General features: G+C 34.5%; 1 protein-coding gene and 1 pseudogene across 2 annotated transcripts in view; one reads left to right on the top strand and one right to left on the bottom strand.

Moving 5' to 3' along the window:
* Window positions 1-17,516, top strand: part of Dark (Death-associated APAF1-related killer) — a 36,267-nt gene extending 18,751 nt beyond the window's left edge. For both annotated transcript variants that reach the window (XM_089637415.1, XM_089637414.1), the window contains 14 exons: window positions 135-367; window positions 1,160-1,733; window positions 2,030-2,223; window positions 3,144-3,261; window positions 3,513-3,702; window positions 3,949-4,317; window positions 4,951-5,221; window positions 5,312-5,464; window positions 5,965-6,259; window positions 6,565-7,263; window positions 7,693-7,839; window positions 8,396-8,688; window positions 9,970-10,149; window positions 13,164-17,516. In XM_089637415.1, the coding sequence (XP_089493541.1) occupies window positions 135-367; window positions 1,160-1,733; window positions 2,030-2,223; window positions 3,144-3,261; window positions 3,513-3,702; window positions 3,949-4,317; window positions 4,951-5,221; window positions 5,312-5,464; window positions 5,965-6,259; window positions 6,565-7,263; window positions 7,693-7,839; window positions 8,396-8,688; window positions 9,970-10,149; window positions 13,164-13,350 (3,903 nt within the window). In that variant the 3' untranslated portion in view covers window positions 13,351-17,516. The remainder of the gene's footprint in view (window positions 1-134; window positions 368-1,159; window positions 1,734-2,029; window positions 2,224-3,143; window positions 3,262-3,512; window positions 3,703-3,948; window positions 4,318-4,950; window positions 5,222-5,311; window positions 5,465-5,964; window positions 6,260-6,564; window positions 7,264-7,692; window positions 7,840-8,395; window positions 8,689-9,969; window positions 10,150-13,163) is intronic.
* A 263-nt stretch (window positions 17,517-17,779) lies between these two features.
* LOC149420001 (tubulin beta-8 chain pseudogene) lies at window positions 17,780-21,366 on the bottom strand (annotated as a pseudogene).
* Window positions 21,367-22,967: the final 1,601 nt, after the last annotated feature.

Here is a 22,967-nt window from a genome sequence, read left to right on the forward strand (position 1 = left end):
AAGGAAAATAGAATACCAAAACACAAGATTTTGTCTGTCTCCTGTTTTCTCCGCATATTGAGCATGGTTTTTCAATAAAACTGGAATTATGTGTATGTCGATGGCCTATTTAATTATAAAATTTCAATATCTAGGTTCTGGACAGCCTTACGGAGCAAGAGTCCCTCCAGCTCATAGCCTCCTGCGTGGAGCAAGAGGTGGCTGCCCTGCCACGCCAGGCCGTGAAGATCCACAACACATGCAAAGGGGCGCCGCTGCTCATGGCCATGCTGGGGGGCATGCTGGCTGACAATAAGGAGCGCCTGAAGCACGATGAGTCTCACTGGAACGTATACCCCCGACAGCTAAAGAATAAGGAGTTTTTCTTGTGAGTTGAAATGCAATGAAATATTACAGAATTACAATTTTAATACTTAGGGTCTATTTTTCGAACCTTGAAATTGATCTCTTTGTTGTTATTAAAGATGATTTAACGAATTGCCGTTTCCCAGGTGTTAGAAATATTACAATATTTTACTCTGATCACTGCTCTGAGTATTGATAAGTTATGTTTTAATAATCATTTACTTGCAAAATAGAAGTAATAAAAGGTGAAGAAAAGCAATATGTATGCACAAAGTCTGGAATTTATACAAGCGAGAAACTGGTGAATCTACGTCAATTACAGAAAATAAAAAATACATTTTTTTCATTCAGCGTTTTTTTTTCTTCTTTTTTTTTTTGGAAACTAAAGGGTTAAAGAAAACTTTTAGAGCCAGGTTTATGCTTCAACACATTTTAAAAGATAATAAACAACAAAAAAATATCCCATTACGAATGATAAAATTTGACTTGAAAAATCCAACTTTGTACTCCAAAATGAACGCTCAAATAAAAAATCCTACTAAATATACAAAAAAATTGACTCCAAATGTGATGTAGATTTGCCAATTTCCCATTTTTACCACTATTTACCTGACACCATGTATATTTAGTAGGACCAATGTCTACAAATCATTTGTTTGCACCAGGGAACTCCAATGAAATCAATTTCAAAAATTTAATATTTTACATCTAAAAGTCACGAGCCGCCACTAGTAACATTTCATAGCATGAGGTTGAATTGATGTTGTATATAGACATTTTGAATGATATTCATGTTTTATTTTATTGTTCACAGACTGAAGTACTTTAAACCCACCGCCGGACAATCAAATCCATATCTAGCCGTAGAAATGTGCATCAACTCATTAAGCGATCCAAAAATAATCAAAACTTACAAATCCCTAGCCGTGTTGCACAATAACGTGAAAGTTTCCACAAAGGCACTGAGCATCATAATGGATGTACCGGAATGTGATACTGAAACCCTCATGAAACAGTTCAAAAACAAGTCTCTGGCAATTGAACATTTCAGTGTAGAACTTAAAGGTTATCAGTATGAAATTCACGACTTGATCATGTCCTATTTAAAGTCAATCCACAGCGAAGAAGAGATGAAAAGACTGCATTCGAGCTTGATCCTTCGATACAAGGATTCTTGCCTGGATAAATCATTGGCTCACTTACCGGATGATGGGTACATAGCTTATTATATAGGTTACCATTTGCTGAATAGTCAAAATATGGATAGTATGTGGGATCAGTTCTATTCGCTTTATTCTGATATTGTTTTCATCGGGAATAAGATTCGATTGGCAGGACCAACAGATGTTAGGCAAGACTTGACTCAGTATAGTGATAAAATTATAAAGGTAAGTCAATGTTACATGTTTTATTTTACATTTAAAAATATGGATATACCTAAATATTATGTCAAAATCGATTAAATTTATTGTAGGTGATTCTGAATATGTAATTCTTAACTTGTTCACCATAAACCGCATTACAAGGTGTAAAAAATAGTTTTTGTACAACCATTCTTATGTGTATTGAAAATGCCTCTCATCTTGAGTTTTTTTCTTTCATATTTGTTTATTGTAACATCTAAATTTATGCATACATGCATGTATTTTTAATAATTATTATATTTTTGTGTGCTTTATTTCAGAGAGCGACGGACAGGGAATTCGTAAATGAATTAGACATATTTATAAGTAACCACGCTCATGACTTGCATCGCTATCCAAACACCGACATTATTCAGAGCATTCTGCAGCATAAGCCTAAAGATATTTTGATTAAAAAAGCGCTGAGTGTAGCCACAACAGGAGATGGAAAACATAACCTCTTTTTTCAATTTCAGTAAGTAATTTCACTATTTTATTTTATTATTAACTTAAACATGGTTAAATGCGGATGGCTTCTTTTGCAGAACTTTAACTCGTTTTAAGTCCTTAGATTCTATGAGAACCCTCTATATTTCATTAGTCAGAAGTCAAGTGGAATATAATTCACCTATTTGATCCCCTTTATATAAAGTTCACTCTAACAATATAGACAGAGTTCAGCACAAATTTCTTGGGTACGTAAATTTTAAGCTCAAAATTCCAATTGAGTACATACATTAATTATGTCAGTTTGATGAATCAATTGCATCTAATAACACTGACTGAAAGGAGAATTATGTCAGACCTGGTTGTGTTACATTTCACTACAACTACTTAATTGACAGTCGTGCCATCGTTGCCACTATTAAATTCCATGTGCCGACTAGGAACACAAGACAGAATGAAACATTCTTCTGCAATAAATACACAATTGACTATCAGACATACTCACTAACCAATAGGATTCATGATCTGGGCAATAAGTTTGGGGGTACTATTAATATATTTATTGACTCCATTTATAGAATTAAGCGTAATCTATTCCAGCAGTTTGTTGAATCCTACAAATTATAGTAGCATTGGTAACATAATTGTCTTATATGTATTATTGTTCTAGTTTCTATATTATTTTATGTTACTGTTACATGTTTTACTAATATTTTTTTCATATTCAGTTTATCAGTTTCCTGTTACGTCATGCTTTAAAATTTTTTTGAATACTTTTCGTTAGCTTACTAGGAATATTCTGTTCTTAAAATCCATGTAAAAGCCCGGCTGGGCGTAAAACCAAATAAAATTGAAAAAAGTGTATTTTTAGTAATTATACAAAACTGTGTAATCTTTTGATATTTGATGCATTCTTCAATAATTAATGGTTAATTAAATTTTTTACAGAGGAGAGCAGGATGTTGAAGACATCAACTATATAACTCTGGATGTCCGTGACACTGTTTGTGTCATCAAATTCTTTGAGAATTACATCCTCGTTGGAAATGCCAATGGAACTATAACGGTAAGTCTCCATTAATTCCTTAAATAATATGTAATAATAAAATTTGTCCAATGACAACAAAGCTCATTTTAAAAGCGTACAGTTATTAGTGCTACGGAAAACAGTCAGTGTTCTTGCACATTCTTCACCGAACTTAACAGACAGATGACAACTAATTTGTTTGTTATGAGTTCCGTGAAGCCCTTACAGGGTCCAAATGTTGATTCTTAATGTGCAATATTGTCTCTTACTTAATGGCTAAAATCTTTTAGCTCTGGGATTCTTTGGAAAACAAAAAGATGAAGACTTTCCACGGGCATTCGGACGCAATAAAGACCATTGCGGTGAATTACAAACGCCCTTTCAAGATGGCCTCCACCAGCGATGATGGCACTATGAAGATTTGGAGCTTGGATGATTACCACTATGATGAAGTAGATGATGTTGACTCCGTCGAAAATGGTAAGTTATCTAAAGCCCAATTCAAATTGCATGTACAACTTAAAACAAAACAAAAAATAATTTTCACTTCTAATGTAAACTCCAAGTTATAATTAAATTAGATTGTAAAATTTAGTTTCTCTCGGTCGAATGTAATATTCTGTTGTTTGTCTATTATTCAACTACATACATGTGAAGAACTTATTTCTTCAAGCTTTAAAATCAATGATTGTTCATGAAGTGTCATGTAAATGTTTGTTTTTTCAGAGGACCACTTCCAAACACACTTTGACACATTTGAGAGCTCCATGACTATAACTCATCCCCGCGGATTCCTCAGCAGCGTCTGTTGGGGCCACGACAGTGACATCCTTCTGACCCACACAAACAGCAGTTACATAGTCGTGTATAATGTCGGAGGCGCCGTGGAAAGAATCGAAAAAGAGTTCAAAGTTGAAGATAAGTCCATCACGTGCAGCATCCTGTCAGCTGACGATTCCCTTATCATCTGCGGCCAGGAGTCTGAGCAGAAAGGCAACAAGAAGTACTGGATTAATGTGTACAGCATGAGATCGAGCGATGTCATCATGAAGTTCACAGAATCAGCTCCCATCTTGATGCTCGCCTTGATTCCAGGTAAGCAAACAATTTGTTTTTATTTAATTTAACAAAGATTACCTGGAAGACAATCTAAACTTTGCAGTGATCAAGTTACTTGACCACTTTACGTACATGAAGGTAAAAATTACATGTCAACCGAAAGGGGGGTCACTAAGGCCCCCTGTATATCGTGTAGCGATCGTATTCCCTTTGCCATATATTACCGGTTAACGGATACCGGTTTAACCGAACATCATCCATCTTCGCCCAGCAGTCAGTTAAGTAATGCAAAACGGTAAAAGATTACAAAATCGTGCGAAATAATATTATAGTAGCCCTTTCCAGTTAAATGCACTTTTTACAACTGCGCTCGCGGCTTGTTTACTGCGAGGAATATTTTTTAAGAGTAATGCGGATTCAGGGGGTTGGGAAGAAGAGAGTGATTTTGTCAGAATTTGATAGATCTTAAATAATAGTGATGGGATCATTTTTTAAAGTTTAGAACGATTACCAAATAGTTTTTCTAGGATTAATTATCTAAACAGTATGTGTAAACAACTTAGACATCTCCCAAAACTCTCATTTGGGGGATGTGTATTATCACCCTCCATTGCGGGGGGTTAACTTACGGATTGCTTCATTTCATCAACAATTATAATTCAACTCCAGGTCAATCGAAGAGCATCTTGGCTTTGACTACAATCCACATCCAAGAGCACAAGTGGAACCACGGTGCCCCCCGAGATTACCACCAGGCGCGGTCCAACGTGACGCAGACCAAGATAGCCGACATTGAGGCCCTGCAGAGCGAATACCAGTTCCAGACAGCCTGCGTCTCCAGCGATGGTCTCTACATCTTCGTCTCCACCACCGACCGCCGGATTCTGATATACAGCTTGACGACTAATTCTCTGGTATCAGAGTTGAACAATCGTAGGGGGTGAGTTTTTGAGTTCATAGAAATTAAAATATATTAAGTCTAGGGTATTAAAAGAGCCAAAAAAAATTATTGTTTTCCTATTCTTTTTAGTGTTGTGATGAGCATAGACACCCGGATCTACATCGATCCCGATATGGGAGACTGCTACCATAACCTCATCACCAAGAGTGGGGATGATGTCCACACTGTGAAGGTCTGGTTCCTACTGTCCTCTTCCATTGCTCCTGAGATTGAATCCTCCAAGTAAGTTCAATCATGTTTACACAATGACAATTCAACACAACTCTAAAAAGTGTCCGAAACGTTGGCTAAAGGAGTTAACGCAACACGGCATAACACCCCAAAAACAAATAACAAAAATACTTTTGGCCGTGAAAATCTTAAATCATATTTTCAAACAGTCCTTTATTGTTATTGCACAATATTTGTTATTTTCTTCTATTTTTTCTATTTTCCACAATACTTGTAGTGTTCTCTTTATTTACTAACATTTATTACTACAACAAAGCTTGCACAACTGCTTCTTATTTTTCTTGGATGTGTCGTAAAAACTAAATATTCTTTTAACAAATAAAAATTTCTCTCACCAAACACAATTATCTTGTTTCTTTATGGTGAAGAACGGCTATTTACTTTACTCTACACTGTGTTGTACATGTAACATTTATTTTATATTTATCTGGAAAAAATACATATTAAATAAAACAAATGTTTATATATCTGTATTTTATTTGCATTTTCAGGAAAGTGAAGCTGTCATTGAAATTCCACTGCGTATTTGACAGACTTTTGTTAAGCTCACCCATCATTCCGGACATGCTTCAAACAGACTCTGCTGTCACCCCTCTCCGCAGGGCCGAGACCATGGGAAGGTCTTTGGAGAATAATAGCCCTAAAGTCAACGTTCAGAAGAGTATCAGCCTCGACCGACACACCCTCAGACCTTTGAACCTGATAAACGGATGCAATTCTTCTACTAATTTGGAGATTCCTTACAATCCTCTTATTGCGGTAATCGATAAGAGTAACAAAATCCAAGTAAGTCCAAACATACAAAAGTCAACAACTCAAGGTTCTTACTTCTAGTGCCATAAGTCCACCTGCCTTTACAACCTGTCTGCTAATCTATAATATCCTGAGACTAACTTAAATCATTTAGCGGAAACTGAATTTATTTTTGTCATTTAAATACTATTGCTCTTATCAAATACATACATGTTACTCCCTAAATCTATTCAATCATTTAACAGATTTTGCCGGCACTGCTATTGGTATTCTTTTTCTTCTGTGTAATAAAGACTGTTGTTCAAAAACAAAACTCATTAATTTATTCACATTTTCAGATTTTAAAGGGAAAGAAGTTGATTGGCGAAACTAGTGTTTCTGAAGTTGGAATAATTTCTGTACAACTATCACCTTGCGGTCAATATTTGGCCTATGGACTAAAAAATGGTGTTGTCAACTTATTTTACTTGAAATCTAGAACTAAGAGAAAAATCATGGACTTCAATGACGAAGTTTACTACTTAGAATTCTTGACCATGAACATATTGATTGCTGCCGGGAGAAAAGGTGGTCTGATGGTCTACGAGATTGTAAACTCTTCGGATGGAGAGTCTAAAGCTAAAATGATACTTAGTGGAACCGAATTAGGATCACAAGAATTAATCAATGACTTAAACGGAATGCGAAAGAATTCAAGACCGCGCGAATATCACAAGGACGGCAATGAATATTACAAGAAGTCTTCCCCCACTTCTGTATCTAGTTCTTCCACAGTCCTGAGTAACAGTTTTAGTCCGAAAACTTACCGTCATACAGATAACACCCCGTTGAAGAATCCACCTATTGTTAAATGCTACTGGCTCAATGATATTGGCATCATGAGCGTAGCATTCGATGGAACTGTTAAGGTTTGGAATCTTGAGCCGGAGATGCTGGGGATTCTTGTTTGCAGGCAAAACAATAATTTTTGCGTTTCATGCGTTTCATTGCATAAAAATACTACGCTGGTGCTTTGTGATTATAATGGAAACTTTCAGGTATGTTGCTGTTTCGTAATATTTAACACATTCACAGACACAACGTCTATTGACCTAGTTTTATCGGAAATATGATATGAACAATGAACATATATATGTCTTTTAGTCAGGGACGCTATAGAACACAATGGAGTGACATGAACCTCTGTTAACCGGAGTTTTCTGGCAAGTGTCTGTCAATGTGTTGATAGATTTGTTAACACCTATTTAATGTATTGTTGTAATAATAATATGTATATGTAACACTTTTGTAGTTCAGTTTTATGCTATTTCAGCTCAAGCTAAGTGCACTTTACTATGATAAACTAGTGTAATTTGATGGATTTATTTATTTATTTCAATCTCTTCATGCATAATGTGAAACTGGCAATACACAAATATCTATTACCTAATGTGTAATAAAAGTTAATTTTAATTTTTTTATTTCAGATTTATCACTTAGAAACCAAACCTGATAACGGTCCTCTATCTGCCTATTTATTTCATTCCGATCGTGTCAAGCATTGCATCTCGTGCTGCGATGTATCACTTGATGGAAAAATTCTTGCAATGGGCTTGGAAACTGGAGACATAATGGTAAGTGAATGATATGAATTATATATAAAAGGAAGATAGAGTGTAAGTGGTCCCGCTGTTGAGAGTTCCATTGTAACCTTTCTTTTTTATATATGCATTGTTTATGAGAAAGAGGGAGAGGTTATAACAGAGCCATCAGCAGTATACCTATAATCATAATGATTTTGTTAGATAGACTGGTCAGTGACTGAGTCGGCATCGCGCCTGGGTCTCACACCCAGGTGTCGTTAGTTCAATTCCTCGGTTGGCTATGTCTTCCATCATCCAATACTTATATTTTTATCCCCCTAAAAATGACTAATTGTTTCACTGAGGAATTGGATAAAACTCTAAATATTTTGGAATATATTTGTTCCACTAAAATGTTCCACAAAATTATAATTAAAGGGAAAAAATGTGTGTAGAAAACTAACAGCAGTGATTCTAAAGTAATAATTTCCACAAGTTAATCTTAGAAGTTCTTATTGTTCATTTTTGAATGAGAGAGGCTGAATAATAAATAACAACATATTTCAAGGACTAGTAATCATATTGATTTATTTTTATTTGTTTTCAGCTGTGGCATATACCTAGCAAATCCTTCATCTACACTTTATCGCTTCACAAATCCAAGGTTCGCAGTCTGAAGTTCTCTCCTGGGCCGGCGACACATCCCGAACCCGCCCCCAGCTCCCCCTTTACCAAGCAGTCCTTCAGCTTCCCCCCCGTCGCCAGCCCGGCCGCCGGGGAGGGGAAGGAGCTCCTGGACAAAGAGGTGCCCATGGTGCTGGTCTCGCTGGCGGGGCAGATCGCCTGGTGGAATGTCTCCTACGTGTTGGGGAATCGGGCGCAGCATAAACGAAGGAGCAAGTAAGCGTACTTTTTTACGTTACTTGATTAAGTGTTATGAGATTTTGCTTCCAATCAAGTTTTTAGTGAAGTGATTGAGGTAAATGTGTATTTAAAAAAAAAACATTCTTGTATTGCTTGCAGGTGAGGTTTTTATAATAAAAAAATTAGCACTTTAGGTTAGTTTTAGGTACGAATGGAGAAAATGTGCCGTTAGAAACGAACAACCGTGAACGGCCGTTCACGTCGTTTGCCATAGATTTGTTTCTTTCCTATAATTCGTGCTTTGGCTCGCAAGAGTTTACGCCGCCACAGAGGTTTGTGAATAAGGGCTTTGTTACAAATAATTATTACAATATTTGCTGTGTAATGACAACAGTTTGTTCTGCATGACTATGGAATAATCTTTTTTCAATTTTAGTAACCGAAATGCACGTTTCTTTGCTGTTGCTGTGTAGGTGATATGCACATTTACTCCCTTTAACCTTTTGAACGCGTTAATTTGCTCCGTTTTATCTATACCCGTACGCGGTACCTATTTTCAAATACCTATGCACGCAATTAAATGTCAAATTATAGCATTCTGGCATGATTTATTGGACTATACAGACAGAACAGATTATTCTCCACAATATGATATATAATATATATCGTGTGTCAACACTCTTAGATGTTTATAAAAAAAAAAACATAAAATTTCATACAAAGACGTACCTTATCTTTGAATGTGGTCCCGCCATTCACTCCGAGTGAGTGTACTTAGGCCACTGCGTTGATAGACACAAGTGGGACACCATGAGCACTTATCATTTTTTGTTATGAAAACTTTTTCTAAAACTGGACACTTAAATTTTATGTCACTTAATATAAAAACAAAATTGAACTAACGCCATCCGTTGACAAAATTGTAAACTATGGCACTGGAAGGCGCAAAGAGGCTCACTTGATTATCGATGTTTTTTAATGAAATACAATTTTATTTTTGAGAAATTCTTGTAGATGTCAGCATCGTGATAGTTCTACGAATGTTCAAGCGAGCGGGAAATAAATTTATGTCAAAAGACCGCTGGAATATCGGCATTCAAAGTTTCCGTATCAACTGTTGATACAGCCGCGTGTGAGTATGGACTTTTTGCCGTAACAACAGTTGATACGGCCGCGTGCAAAGGGTTAAGTGGATTACAATGCGGGTTTGAGACAACACAAACATTAAGGTTGCAATTTATGATTTTGTTTTGAGAAATATCTCCTTAATGATGTTCACATCTCTGCAAGTTAATCATTGAACATTTATCTCTCTAGGGGAGGCAGTGCCTTGCATCTCCTTTCTTCTCCGAGATCCACTTCCATGGTGGACTTCACTGCCTTCGCAGAGTCGGACCAAGCGACCTCCGTGCTTAGATCTGGGCCCAGCCAGAACAACTCTACCAGCTACTTTGAATATCCCGATTTACAATGGGAGGGCCTGTGGAGAGGGAAAAGGTAAGCAATATAAAAACTAATATGACCTGAAATAATATTGACATTGAAAGAACCATATTATGTGTACATCCGAAATAGAAAATATATATTATAAAATATTAAAATATTTTGACGGCCTCTGTTAATTTGTGTTATTTCACTTATTAGTCATTTAAAAAAATAATACATAGTTTATTTGCGGCACGTTCCAGAGTGGATGATAGTCTCAGTATCGCCCTGGTGTAAGACCGCCATTCAGAATTGAAAAGTTGCTTGAAATGGCTTTGGCTGTGTTTGGTGACCAAATAGCCAAGAACTTCCCCACCTTCCTCTTCCCCATCTTCTTCCCCTGACAAGTTCTTTCGGCCTCACAACATAACCCAATTGGGGGGTGCTATAGTCTCACTGGCTCCAGACGGCTGGGAGCAGTTGGGACTCTTGTGCGGTTACACATAAAAAATAAAATACCAATTAAAGAGTGAAAACAAAACCTCTCAACTACACCAAAAACACCGTGTAACATATTTATAATCATTTCAGAAAAAAAACACTACATAATGTATTTATAATTACTTCATATTATCCATACTACAAAATTTTTATAATATCGTCGCATTAATTCGTAGAATGCGTAACTCCCAAATGTAAAATTTTACAGGAGGCACAAAAAACCTCGTAGTGAAAAAAAATGAAAGACGGCTTATTCTTTTTATTTATGTTTCGAACATATAATATATTTGGAAATTTATTTTCAATCATTAAACTTTTGTAAGTTAAGGCTTTCTATTTCAAATCGGAGTTAGGAAGTTTACGTAAAAACCGAGAATGGAGATACGCATTTTACAAAAGATACATACTTTTCTGCGAACAGTTTTATGAACAACCTAGCGGAAAATTTGGGAGATAGGAATTTTACATTTACAAAATAAAACACAACAATATATGTGTATGTCGAGGCAGTCTATTTAGATGCATTTTAATGATTTTAATGATGCGGAAGGTTATCGTTAAAGGAGTGGTAATCCTTTTCTAATGTCTGTTTTAAGTCTTGTAAATGCTGGTACTTTTCCTTCCTTAAGGGATTAAATCTGACTCTCAAGTGAAATCTTCAAACTCTGGAGATCATTACAGATTCGGCGAAGGTTTTGTGCTGGGTGAGATCTACACTGACCGGGAGTAGTCGTGTCAGAGATGATCGTTAAGTGACGCTTGGAGTTGATGAAGGAGATTGTAGAAGAATTTGATCTGACATTGTCGATCACCCTTGTTGTCCTGTAGAAATAAAACTGATGTACTTACTAGGGTTTGCAAGACCCGGGCAAAGAGTAGCCATGACAGGAAACGTTGTGAAAGAGACTCCTCAGAGTGTGAAGATAGGTGGGAGAGACTTGAAAGTGGAACTGGTGAGCAAACATGTGCTTTAAGCGTAGAAACTCTTCATGCTCAGCATCACTTTGGAGTAAAGTGAACGCTTCATCTTGCCCGGCTGGTCGATCCCGAGGCGAGAAGAAAGGACGTCGATAGATGCGTGCGTTCCTGCGTACAATGCAGGACAATTGACCCTCCACCATCATCCCATGAAGCGGGTAATCTTAATGTTGTGACAACCTGGAGTCGCTTGGCAGTTGATGTTACTCATTTCGGTAGGAAATGTTTACTCACATTTATCGATTGCGGTCCAAGTAGATTTGCCGTGTGGCGGGAAATCGAGTCAGATAATGCAGCTTCGATTATCAGACATTTGGAAGAAGTGTTTCGGGAAAGAGGCCCGCCCAAAGTAGTTCTCATGGACAATGGTACTGCATTTTGTTCCTACAGTGTTACAGATAAGTGTAAGAGATGGAATGTTCGTCAAAGATTTTGCGCGGCGTACCGACCAGCTGGAAACGGTATAGTTGAACGACATCATCAAACAATAAAGAGAACTGCAGCCAGAAGTGGAAGCGATCCCCTGCAGGCAGTATTTCGGTACAATCTTTGGCTGCAAAAAGTCAGGATGATCGAGGTATTGCGCTGTCTAGTATAGTTCACACTTCACACTCGTGGAAACACCCTTCTGCGCAAGTGAATATAGAAGAGGAAGTATTGACTGAGCTCTAAGTGGACGATCTTCTTGCGGCTAAACCAGTAGATGGGAGATGCACATCGTGCATGGAAGGGTGACAGGACTTACTTCAGTCAACAACATCGAAGTAGATGGCATACCAAGACATGTGCTTGACCCGCGGAAGATGCCTGACAGAGAACGGACTGTGTCTGAGGAGAGACGAGATGGAATTGCCGCACGTTCCACCGTAAATATTTTGGGTTTGTTTGAAGAGGACAGTGAAAAACCGGATCCGGATATGCATCAGGAGGAGATCCACTTGCAAAGAGATGGTGACCTTGAAGAAGAGATAATCACAGAACAAGGACCTATTAGGTATTTACGAAACCGCAGAGGTACATAAAACAAGAGAGCTACGGCAGAGCGTCACACGGTGCAGAAGACGTCAGTTTAGACTACAGATACAAAATACTATTCGTGACTTCACAATTAAAATTAAGGTTATAAAATGTTCAAAATTGATTAATCAACTTATCTCAGTTAATTTCACGGTAAAACTATTACACCGTAAATAAATTTCCTCAGTCAAAAACACAACAAGCGTGCACGGCTCACCGGCCAATACTGAATTAAGGAGTTACGAAGTATTCGCGAGTAAAAATGGCACCATAATTTTACGCAGTTTCCTAATTTGTGTTTATCTAAAAGGTTAATTTTTTTTTAAATTTTCGAGTTTTACTAGTCGATGCGGGTCTAATTTTAACACCAGATGGCATTAAAAACGTATTTTCGAAAAATTTGGAGTTACGCAGTCTACGAATTAATGCGACGATATGTAAATGAAATCCTCAGCATAAGAAATCCCGTTGAGGATATCATTATCTCTATTTGTTACAAAAAAGGATGTTAATAAAACATTTATTGTTATATTATATGTTCAGTTGGGGTGACGGTATACATTATTTTATGGTAACATTATTTTTTCCAGGCGTAAAAAAAATTGTTCTGTCAATGAATTGCTGGCGTGCATCAAGCTCGCGGGAGACGAAGCCGATAACCTGATGATTGATGATAACTTCTCCAAGTTTGTGACCATCGATCAAAGCGGAACATTGTACATCATGAATGTACTGGACAATAACAAGAGTGCAAGTAACAACAACGGAACTTCATGAACAAATCAATAAGTGCTTAAGTACCTACTGTTAAAATAAATAAAATGTGCTATTCCCTCATACTACTTTAAGGGATAAGTTTGACTCTGATACAAAAGAGACTGCCAAATAAGGTGCTATTTACGAGTCCTTGTTCGTATCCATCGAATTAACGACTTGATAATATTATTTGTAGGTGGCGCTGGCTCTCTAGATTTAACAATAAAATAGGACTGATAAGGAGAAATATTAATAATAATTTACCTAAATATTTCTCATATTATAAGCTTAAGGTATTCTTACTCAATCAACGATTTCTAGAATATGTTGTGAAACCTCTATGAACAGGTTGTTCTAGTTTCAACTGTGCCACAAAAGTATGATTGTGATTAATTACCCCGCAGACGGACAAGTAAAATTGTATCTCCTTCACAAAATGTTGATCTGTAACACAAGTCAGATGATAATTTAATTATTAACTACGCAAACAAATTAAATTCTATTTTAAATCCGTCAAAAAAAAAATTTTATTGACATTCCGTCTGTCATAAAATGTAAAAATTAGATTTCATCGATATAAATCGGTCACAAAACGTTAAATTGATATTTTAACCATATCGCAAAATGTATGATTGTGATTTACAAGTTAATCAATTATGTAATAGATAATTTATTAAGATGATGACACTTTTAGATAAAATGTTTTATCTTAGAGACCGTTACCACCCAGTTATGCTTTATTCTATAATTTATTAAAAAATATATATTTTTTGGTTTATTTACATATTATTATATTAAATATAAGCAAATTTAATTTTAAAAAAAAAATGGGATATGTTTTACTTGTGCAATGATTCCATTCAATTTTCCATCCCTCGGTCAATTATTAAGTTGGTGTGGTATGGTTTGGAAACATTACCTGACTATGATCAAAGTTTTAGAACAAATATTTACTCGTGTAAATGTTTATGTTTATACATTAATACGTGTGAAGGTTACGGACTGAAGAGATTTAGATTTTTAAATCTATAGCTTAGAAAAAGAAGAAAGGAAAATGGTTTCCTTGAGAATTTGCTCAATCTTACCTAAGCACTTTGTATTTTTGTAATTCTGATTTATTATTTAAGTAACATAATTTCGAATAATTAAATGAATCTTATTATGGCCCCATCATGATGAATAGTGGCATGCAGTCCATCAAGGCTGAAAAGCTGTACCTACCTAAAGATTTCTGATAAAAAAATAATCTTTTCCAAATTTAAATAAGTTCAGGAGTAACTGGTAAAAGCCTGTCGTGTAGGTAGGTCCTGCTTAAATATACTCAGTGTCTGGAAACTCATAGTGCAAGCGGGAAACTCGTGAATCTAGATCACATTTGAAGTCGATGTTCTAGTATAATTTTTTTATCTGAATTTTCGTTTCGGAAGAAATCGAGTTTGATGTATTAGAAATTTATTAGATTAAATTTGAAAAAAATCAGTCACTTGGTGGTTAATATCAGCTGGTTTATGTGTTTTAAAATGCGTTTAAGATTAGACCCGGCTCAAAAAGTGTTTTAACCCTTTAGTTGCTGAAAAAAAAAGTAAAAAGTAAAATAAAATAATCAAATTACTCCGATTACAAAAAATTACAGTTTTTTTGGGTTCTCCGCGATGTAGATTCACCAGTATCCCGTTTGTGCTATGAGTTTCCATGTATATCAAAGACACTCAGTTTCATATGGCGAATAAAGATATTCACATGAAAAGCTGAATGGTATTGAAGCCGAGTACGCCACTGATGACGAGTATGGGAAAAGTATTGTATTATTTCTGATTTATGCATAATTTATTTCATGTGATTTATAGACTGCAGTTTTGTCTGGAAGATGTCCATTATTAAAATATGAAATTAGTTGGCGGAGAGCTTATCCTCTGCAACCCTGGTTTCCTATCAGAATCATTTTTTTTAAATTAATTGAATGTAAATTAAATATTTATATTGATAAATGTGTGAAGACACTTTCATCCTATCTACTAAATTGATTACTTAATTTAAACAAATGCATTTCTCTCTTGTGTATTTGCTGACCATCTCTTAACTAAATATGTTTAACATTTTGATTAATTTAAAGTACATAATATGTACCCTTTTGGTTAGTCAGTCTAAAACAATTATTACTGTTTTTAAACATGTGCATTTAACTATAGTTCTGTGTAATGTTTATTGGTGGTGTTTTGTTAATATGTACATACATATTGAAATTAGTAAAAATGTGCCTTAAATTAATATCTAATGCTCAAATTCAAAGAATGAGACATTAGTGGTATTCATTTGTTTTAAATGTGTAGAAAATGTGCTTCTTAATTCAAAACAAAGCAAATATGTAGAATAAAATATTTTATATGTACTCAATTTTTTTAATACATGTTAATATTTCATAAGCCATAAATATGTAAAACTTTAACATTGGACAGTAAAAAGATTGTATCCTATTTCTGATACAAAACTTATTGATTACGACAGGTAAGTTTGACCTTTTAACTACAATAATGTTTTTCCTCATTCCTCAAAGGACCTTTTAATTTGATACACCATGACATGTCATGTTTTAGACATAGTTATACATACACACTAAGTAGGTATCACTTTGAGTAATATGATTTATGTTTTTAAAAGGCCAACTTTTCAGTTTGGAATATGTATCTGTAATCTGCGCGAATCAAAGAGTTTGTTACCAATACAAAACTGAAACGGGTTGAAGTTAGAAAGAAATATAAGTGAACAACTGGAAACACAAATATTGATGTGTTTGTCAATATCCAATAAAACCTTAATCAATATATTCTGTATAAATGCTTAGATACATGAAGGCGCTTCTAGTGGCAGATGCACAAGTAACTGGTTTGAATTTTGTAAACGGCCATTAAAATTGCATACAATTTATGTTCTTACATACAGTGGTGTGCAAATTATTGGGACAAACAATTTGTTGGACATTTTTCACATTTAATGATTTATTAGTTAGTTTTCATAATTTGAAGTTAAAAGTGGTACTTTATATGATAATATATACCTCTTTGTTACATTTTTATATGATAATATATACCTCTCTGTTACATTTTTATTTCGTTTTGGCATTGATTCACTCAAATTTTTTAAACTTTTATTTTCCATTTCATCAACATTCAACATTCCTCTTCTGGCGAATCCTTTTTTCTGGAACTTTTCTTTACTATCTTCTATAACCTTCGATGGGTTTCAGGTCAGGAGAGTTCCCTGGACATTGAAAAAAACTTATATAATTTTAGGTATAAAAAATTGAGTTAATTTAAAAAAATATATTCACCGATAATATAACAAGATCGGTGGCCATCTTGGCCAGGCATGTCTAGGCATTTATATAGGAAGGTGTTGGTAAATCCACTAGCGGATCAAAATTAGCTGATTTAATCCTATACGTAAAGTAATTTGTCAATTATGTCATATAATTATAACACATTTCACATTGTAGCCAATGAAACAAACCTGTGAGTGTTCATTTTGATATTTCACACTTAAAAAATTTGTATAGTCTAAATAAAAATCAACAGTAAAATTCCAATAGTTATATGTATTACGATACCATTTGCCATTTGCTGTATGCTGACAAAATATCAATTAATTTATGTTTTGATAACATTTAGTAAATGATATCTAAAATGACAATAAGTATATTGTAATACAATTAAATGACATCCTAAGTAGTTTTTACCTTCTCTACACCATTTTGTAACTGTTTTCTACTTTTATACCTCAAAAGCATTTATTATTTGATTTCTAAGGTATTATAAATATTAACCCTTTTAAAAATAATTTTTACACCTGTTTACAGTAGAATCATTTTAAAGAGATTCTTGCTTGTGTAGTGGTATAGTCTATCGTAGGACTATGCGGGGTTAGAGGGGATTGAGGGTGGGTGTTCCTAAATATTTTTAAGAACCACTATCGTTGTGCACAAATACATTAAAATGTGCATACTTTAAAATGATATTCCTGAACTTGAAACTTATTCAAACTGCTTATGTTTAATTTTATTTATTTCCATTTTTTTTAATTCTGATTACGTATTACAAACAAAAAATATCAACATACGGGCATTGTGTAGCTTCAAATCTTAAGGCAACATATTTAAACTTATTGCTTTATTATGAATTCAGAAATGTTAATTACAGAATACACACTGTCTAAAGTTGGAAATTATATATTATAAATACTGTGAAAAGTTTTCATTCTGCATGAAAATTTTTACATATTTGGTTTACAATCTTCTGCAATTTTAGTATTATATTATATTGTTACTATAAGAGGTTATTTATTAAAATTTTAGGGTTTTGTAACAGTTGGTTAAAATGAATAATAAATAAATATATTTAAATTAATTTTATCTTTAAAAAATGCCAATTTTTTTTTTCCACGTTCAACAGTTAATTGTTAATGCATGCAAGCACAAGAAAAACGTCTGAATTAAACAAATAATATTTTTATTAAAACATTTTTAGATAAAATAATTCATATTTGACAAACATTACATCGGTGGTAAAAATTAATGTCACTTACTTATTGTCCGTTTGAAATAAGAAAGGCAAGCACAAAGAAACATAAAATTTCTATCGAGCTTGATTCAGTCTACAAAAGTCTTAATTTTTAAAATACATTTCTTACTATAGGTAATCATAACATCACAACTGGCTATACTTGTGTACGAATTATTTAACAATTTGTTTATTTTCTTATCAATTTAAAGAGCACTTGGAAACAATCATTTCTCACACAAATGTATTTACAGAGAACAGGCATTCATATTCAAGCAATTATAGTACACGCACACTCTGCTTTCTCAGCCAGGGAGATTGTGAGACTTAACCTAATTCTTACATTTAACATGGCCAGCTATCCTCTCCGTAAACCTAGTTTTACGTCTCAGAGACACACATACATTCATAGTTACATTATCTTCCATTCAACACACTTACAACTTTCTTCCATGAGCTGCTTCCACTTCAATACATGACATATTCCAGATTATATATATATATATACATTTTTTTTTTTGTTAAAAAAACATTTATTAAAATTGTTAGGTACATAAATCAAAATCGATAGGATTAATTTCAAAATTTAAACACTCAGGGATAAACTGAAGTAATTACTTCAGTTTATACCTCCTAATTATTAATTTTATTTTGTTAAATAAATATATATAATATATTATTTTAATTTTACCCTTTGAGAAGATTTATTTTGGATGGGTTGTTTGATAGAATTTGAACAATTCATCAAATTTCAATGTAAATTTGCAAGTTCTGTGAACGTCCCATTCAATTTCTGTTATTATATCATTATAGGCCAGTTACTTGACAGAACTGAAATAATAACAGAACTTGAAAAGAACCCTCACAGAACTCGAAAACTAACTTTAAAATTTGAAGAATCATTCATTTCTCCGAAACAACCCGTCCTTAGACTACACAATAATTTAGGGGGCGGAATAACGCAGACCGCTGTCTGTAGATTGTGTGGAATCCACTCCACGAAGTTTGCGCTGTGTTTATTGTGCATGTTCAGCATTTGGTCATCCACATCCGCAGGCCCGAGTTGAGCTGTCCAGGGAATCTGAGGCACGTGGTAATTCCAGACATTGTCATGAAAACCAAACTATTCAAGTTTGCACATGTAGGATTAGGAATCTTCAATGTTCTAGTACAAATGTCATAAAGTGCTTTGTTGTCTATGCAGAATGATCTGCGACTTCGATCAGGTGTTTCATGGAAAGTGTTGTGTTGTTTGGTTCTAAAACGGTGTCTGAGACCTTAGGGCTAGGGACCACAGAGTACGTGTTTATGATTCTATCGGGATACTCTTCACGTACTCTAGAGAGCACGAGACAACCCAGTCCGGAGTCTGTTCCTCCTCCCAAAGAATGAATGAGTCGAAAGTTGATGCAGTCACAATTTTCAATCTGTTTTCGTACTATGTCCATGCTTTTGTCGGCAATTTCCATTCCGTCTGTATAGTGACCTTTAGCCCAGCAGTTTCCCGCTCCAGGCTGGCCATGGACTAAGTTATCAGGGTGAAAAGGGGCTCCCATTGAGCCGGATTTGACGCTGTCTATCGTTCCTGGCTCCAGGTCTATAAGAATTGCTCTGGGCACGTATTTGCCAGTGGAAGGTTCGTGGAAGAAGACGTTTATCCTTTCTAACTCCTGGGAAGAGTTTCCTTCATAGACCCCACTGGAGTTGATGCCATGCTCTTGGGTTATCACATTCCAAAACTGAAACAAAATTAATAATAGCATTATATTGAGCCTGTGCACATTGCACAATGGTATTCTTGCTGTTAGTTGGTATGTTTCCATACAACCCTTCACAGTATCCATTTTCATAATAGAGATCCCACGATTACAGGACCAGTGTTAGGTCATAACTTTGTTATATATAATTTAAAAACAAAGACAATCTTTCCCAGGTTACGAAAAATCAATGGTCCTGACGATGTTTAAATTTTCCTACACCATGTTGCTTGTGCGTTGTACAGCAATATCATTGGATAAAGGTTTTTGCTAGCAGAGGACTGAACCCGCGAGGTCCGAATAGAAACCCAACATTTTGAACCACTCAGCCACGAATTGTGCTGATATTGATAGTACAAACATAAATTCTCTAATTATCAGACTCTGTTTCAATCAGTTGATCGAATGTTTGACAATTCTCTACAGTCTACCATTATTTATATTCGGATTTTAATAAAGTCTTTAAGTGAAATAAAATACCTTTTCTCCAATCTGATTTCCACACATACAAATAATTTCCCTCATGTTTAATATATTTTTCACAAATTTAATAAAAAATGTACAATGAAACTATTAATTTTATGCAGACAAGATTATTTAATTTTCATTAATTTAAGCAAAAAAAACAAAAAAATAGCAGCAAAGGCGTTAATTTCTTGGGAACAAATAAAATTAAAAACATAATGCCATTTGTTTTGAAAATTTTTAATATTTGTTAATAAGATAGTTGTGCATAATATTTTAGGTCTTACGTATCCGAAAGCCTAACAAAATATAGGAACTTCAAAGACTTTCCAGGGCGGCCAGGAGATGTCGCTATCTATGGCTCCTTAGAAGGCGGTATTCTATATTAAACTATATTTGATGACTTCTGTGGCAGAACGGAAAGGTATTTTTGCTCTCGACAAGGGGTCTGTAAGCTCACGTCCTGGCCAGGAAAATTAATTAATACATGTTTTATATTTATAGCAGGTAGTTTTGAATATCAACTTTAATTATTTAATATATTCATTTTGATTCACTTTCATTTTCCTACCATTAGATCAAGGTATGTACATTTGTATTAATGTAACAATTATTATACTACGGTTTCAGGCTATAATTCTTTTATAAATAGATTACACACCACTGGTAACTCGTATGCAATATTAGCTGATGTTTTTAATGTGCCTCTATCGAAATAAAAATTTGTACTGATTAAACATTTAAGCAGTGCATATTTTAACGAGATCACTGCATAATAGGTTTTTTGTTTTTGCTTCTTTATTTCTTATAACTTTGTAATAATGTGTATTAATTTTTACTTAATATTATAATTATTCCCTTCTTTGTTTATAAAGTTTTGTTTGTAAACTTGTTCATAAACCCCCTTCTTGAAATCTAATACTTTTCTTAATTATTAATATAATTCCCCTGGCATATCAATTCTTTTATTATATTATTAAAATATTTTATTTACCTCATTCATGGATTCTCCCCTTAATAATTTGATTCTCGTGAATTCTCAACCCGGTTCAGTAAACTTATTTTTTTAAATAAATTTATATCAGGTGAATAATATTATTTAATGTTAGGGACATAATAATGTTACTTCAATATCCATGTTTACTTCTGTCTAAATATAATAGTTTTTTTTATTAAATGGTTTCCCTTTCACATAGTGAATAGATCTTAATTTGGAAGATTTCTTGATTTGTGAGAGTGTGTTTTTCGAACTCTGATTACTTTTTAACAACCATTATCATAATATTATAAATCTCATTTTCTCCCCCCCCCCCCCCGCCCCTTCTCAAATAAACAGATTTATTATACCATTTTGTTTTATTTTCAAAAACAATTCCCTGTTTGTCATCTGCATTCTGTGACAAATTTAAGGGTAAGTACATTTGTAGATTTTCAACAATATTTGATTGATGTGTTCCACTTAGAAAGTGTCGTCAGTTTTTCGCGGATGGCGAGGAAAACATTGGACGAAATGTCTCAGGAGCTAAGGTAATCTTGGTTTATTATATTTACTCTGCACCCGCTATTCGCCCTCATCTAATCATCATATGTAAGTCACAATCGAGTTACGAAAGCTAATGCCGTTTAAGCTTATGCCATCAGCTTATTTCGCTGATGCCGCACTGAGTGAAAGGCGCACCCGGTCTCATTACCCTGGTTAAAAAAAAGTTCAGTAACTGCACAGAATGAGGCGCGCAATTATCTTTATTTTGAATGGTTGGATTTTATGAGTGCTGAAATAAAAGTGAAGTTATATAGAATATTATAACTTTTTAACATTTTGATGAAAAAATAGGATTTTTTGTGTCACACTCAATGCGGTGCGCGCCCGGTTGTGTGACTTACAAAGGCGCGCCCAGCAGTAGGTTAAGTGTGACTGGTTAACTAACATTTTAACCAAATTGAGTTTTTAGTTTATTTATGAACAAAAACATAACAGGATTATAAACATACATACTATTCAAGGTACCCTTAGATATATATAAGAGCAATATTAGAGAAAATATATAATGGGCACAGTAATAAAGACAATAATATTTGAAAAACTCAATTTGGATAAGTTAGTAGGCCACTTCTTGCTCTGAACCGACAGTATGAGGATAGAAATAATATTGCAACAGCATTAATAACATTACTTGCTATTTGATTGCAGTCTTACCGGTAAGGATTCATCCAGGATTTCCCAATGTATATGTATGATCCTTGACACTCACAATCTCCGTAGATCTTGCGGCCAGGGAAATCGGTAACTTTACACGTCAACGTACACTCCCAATTTACCCATTGTCTGAATAGGGAAGAACACATGATTTGTTGGCGGGTTTATCGAGCGTGGTTATTACTAATATAAGTAGCGCAGGCAGTGCGATGAAAGTTGGCGACAGTGGATAAGTTGCTTTAAGGGATTCCATAGTAGATGATTCTTACACTGCAGTATAATATTTTTCAAAAATGAATAATACGAAAAAATGTCGCCAGACAGAAATATCTCCCAGTGAAGGAAACGTCGAGGCTTTTATTTTTTTTATATTTTATTTAAGTACATAAAACAGGCATGGTGCCCAAGAATTTACAAACATGGATGTTTAAATACATAATAATAACAAAATGAATAAGCTCAATATGCAGAAGTAAATAACAAATAAGAATGGGTAAAAGGTAAATACAAATATTTATCTTCATAAACAATTTGTTATTGTCACACCTGTACTGGTGAGACACTGATTAGGTAGGTACAATGTTGCTTCTCATTAAATAAAGGGATTCATCACAATATCAGCTTAATATGATTAAAGGTAATACATTTTTTTTGAAGTGTTTAAAT

This window comes from Hesperophylax consimilis, chromosome 11 (assembly GCF_061612785.1).
Source record: "Hesperophylax consimilis isolate HC1 chromosome 11, BYU_Hcon_1.0, whole genome shotgun sequence".
NCBI classification, from domain to species: Eukaryota; Metazoa; Arthropoda; class Insecta; order Trichoptera; family Limnephilidae; genus Hesperophylax; species Hesperophylax consimilis.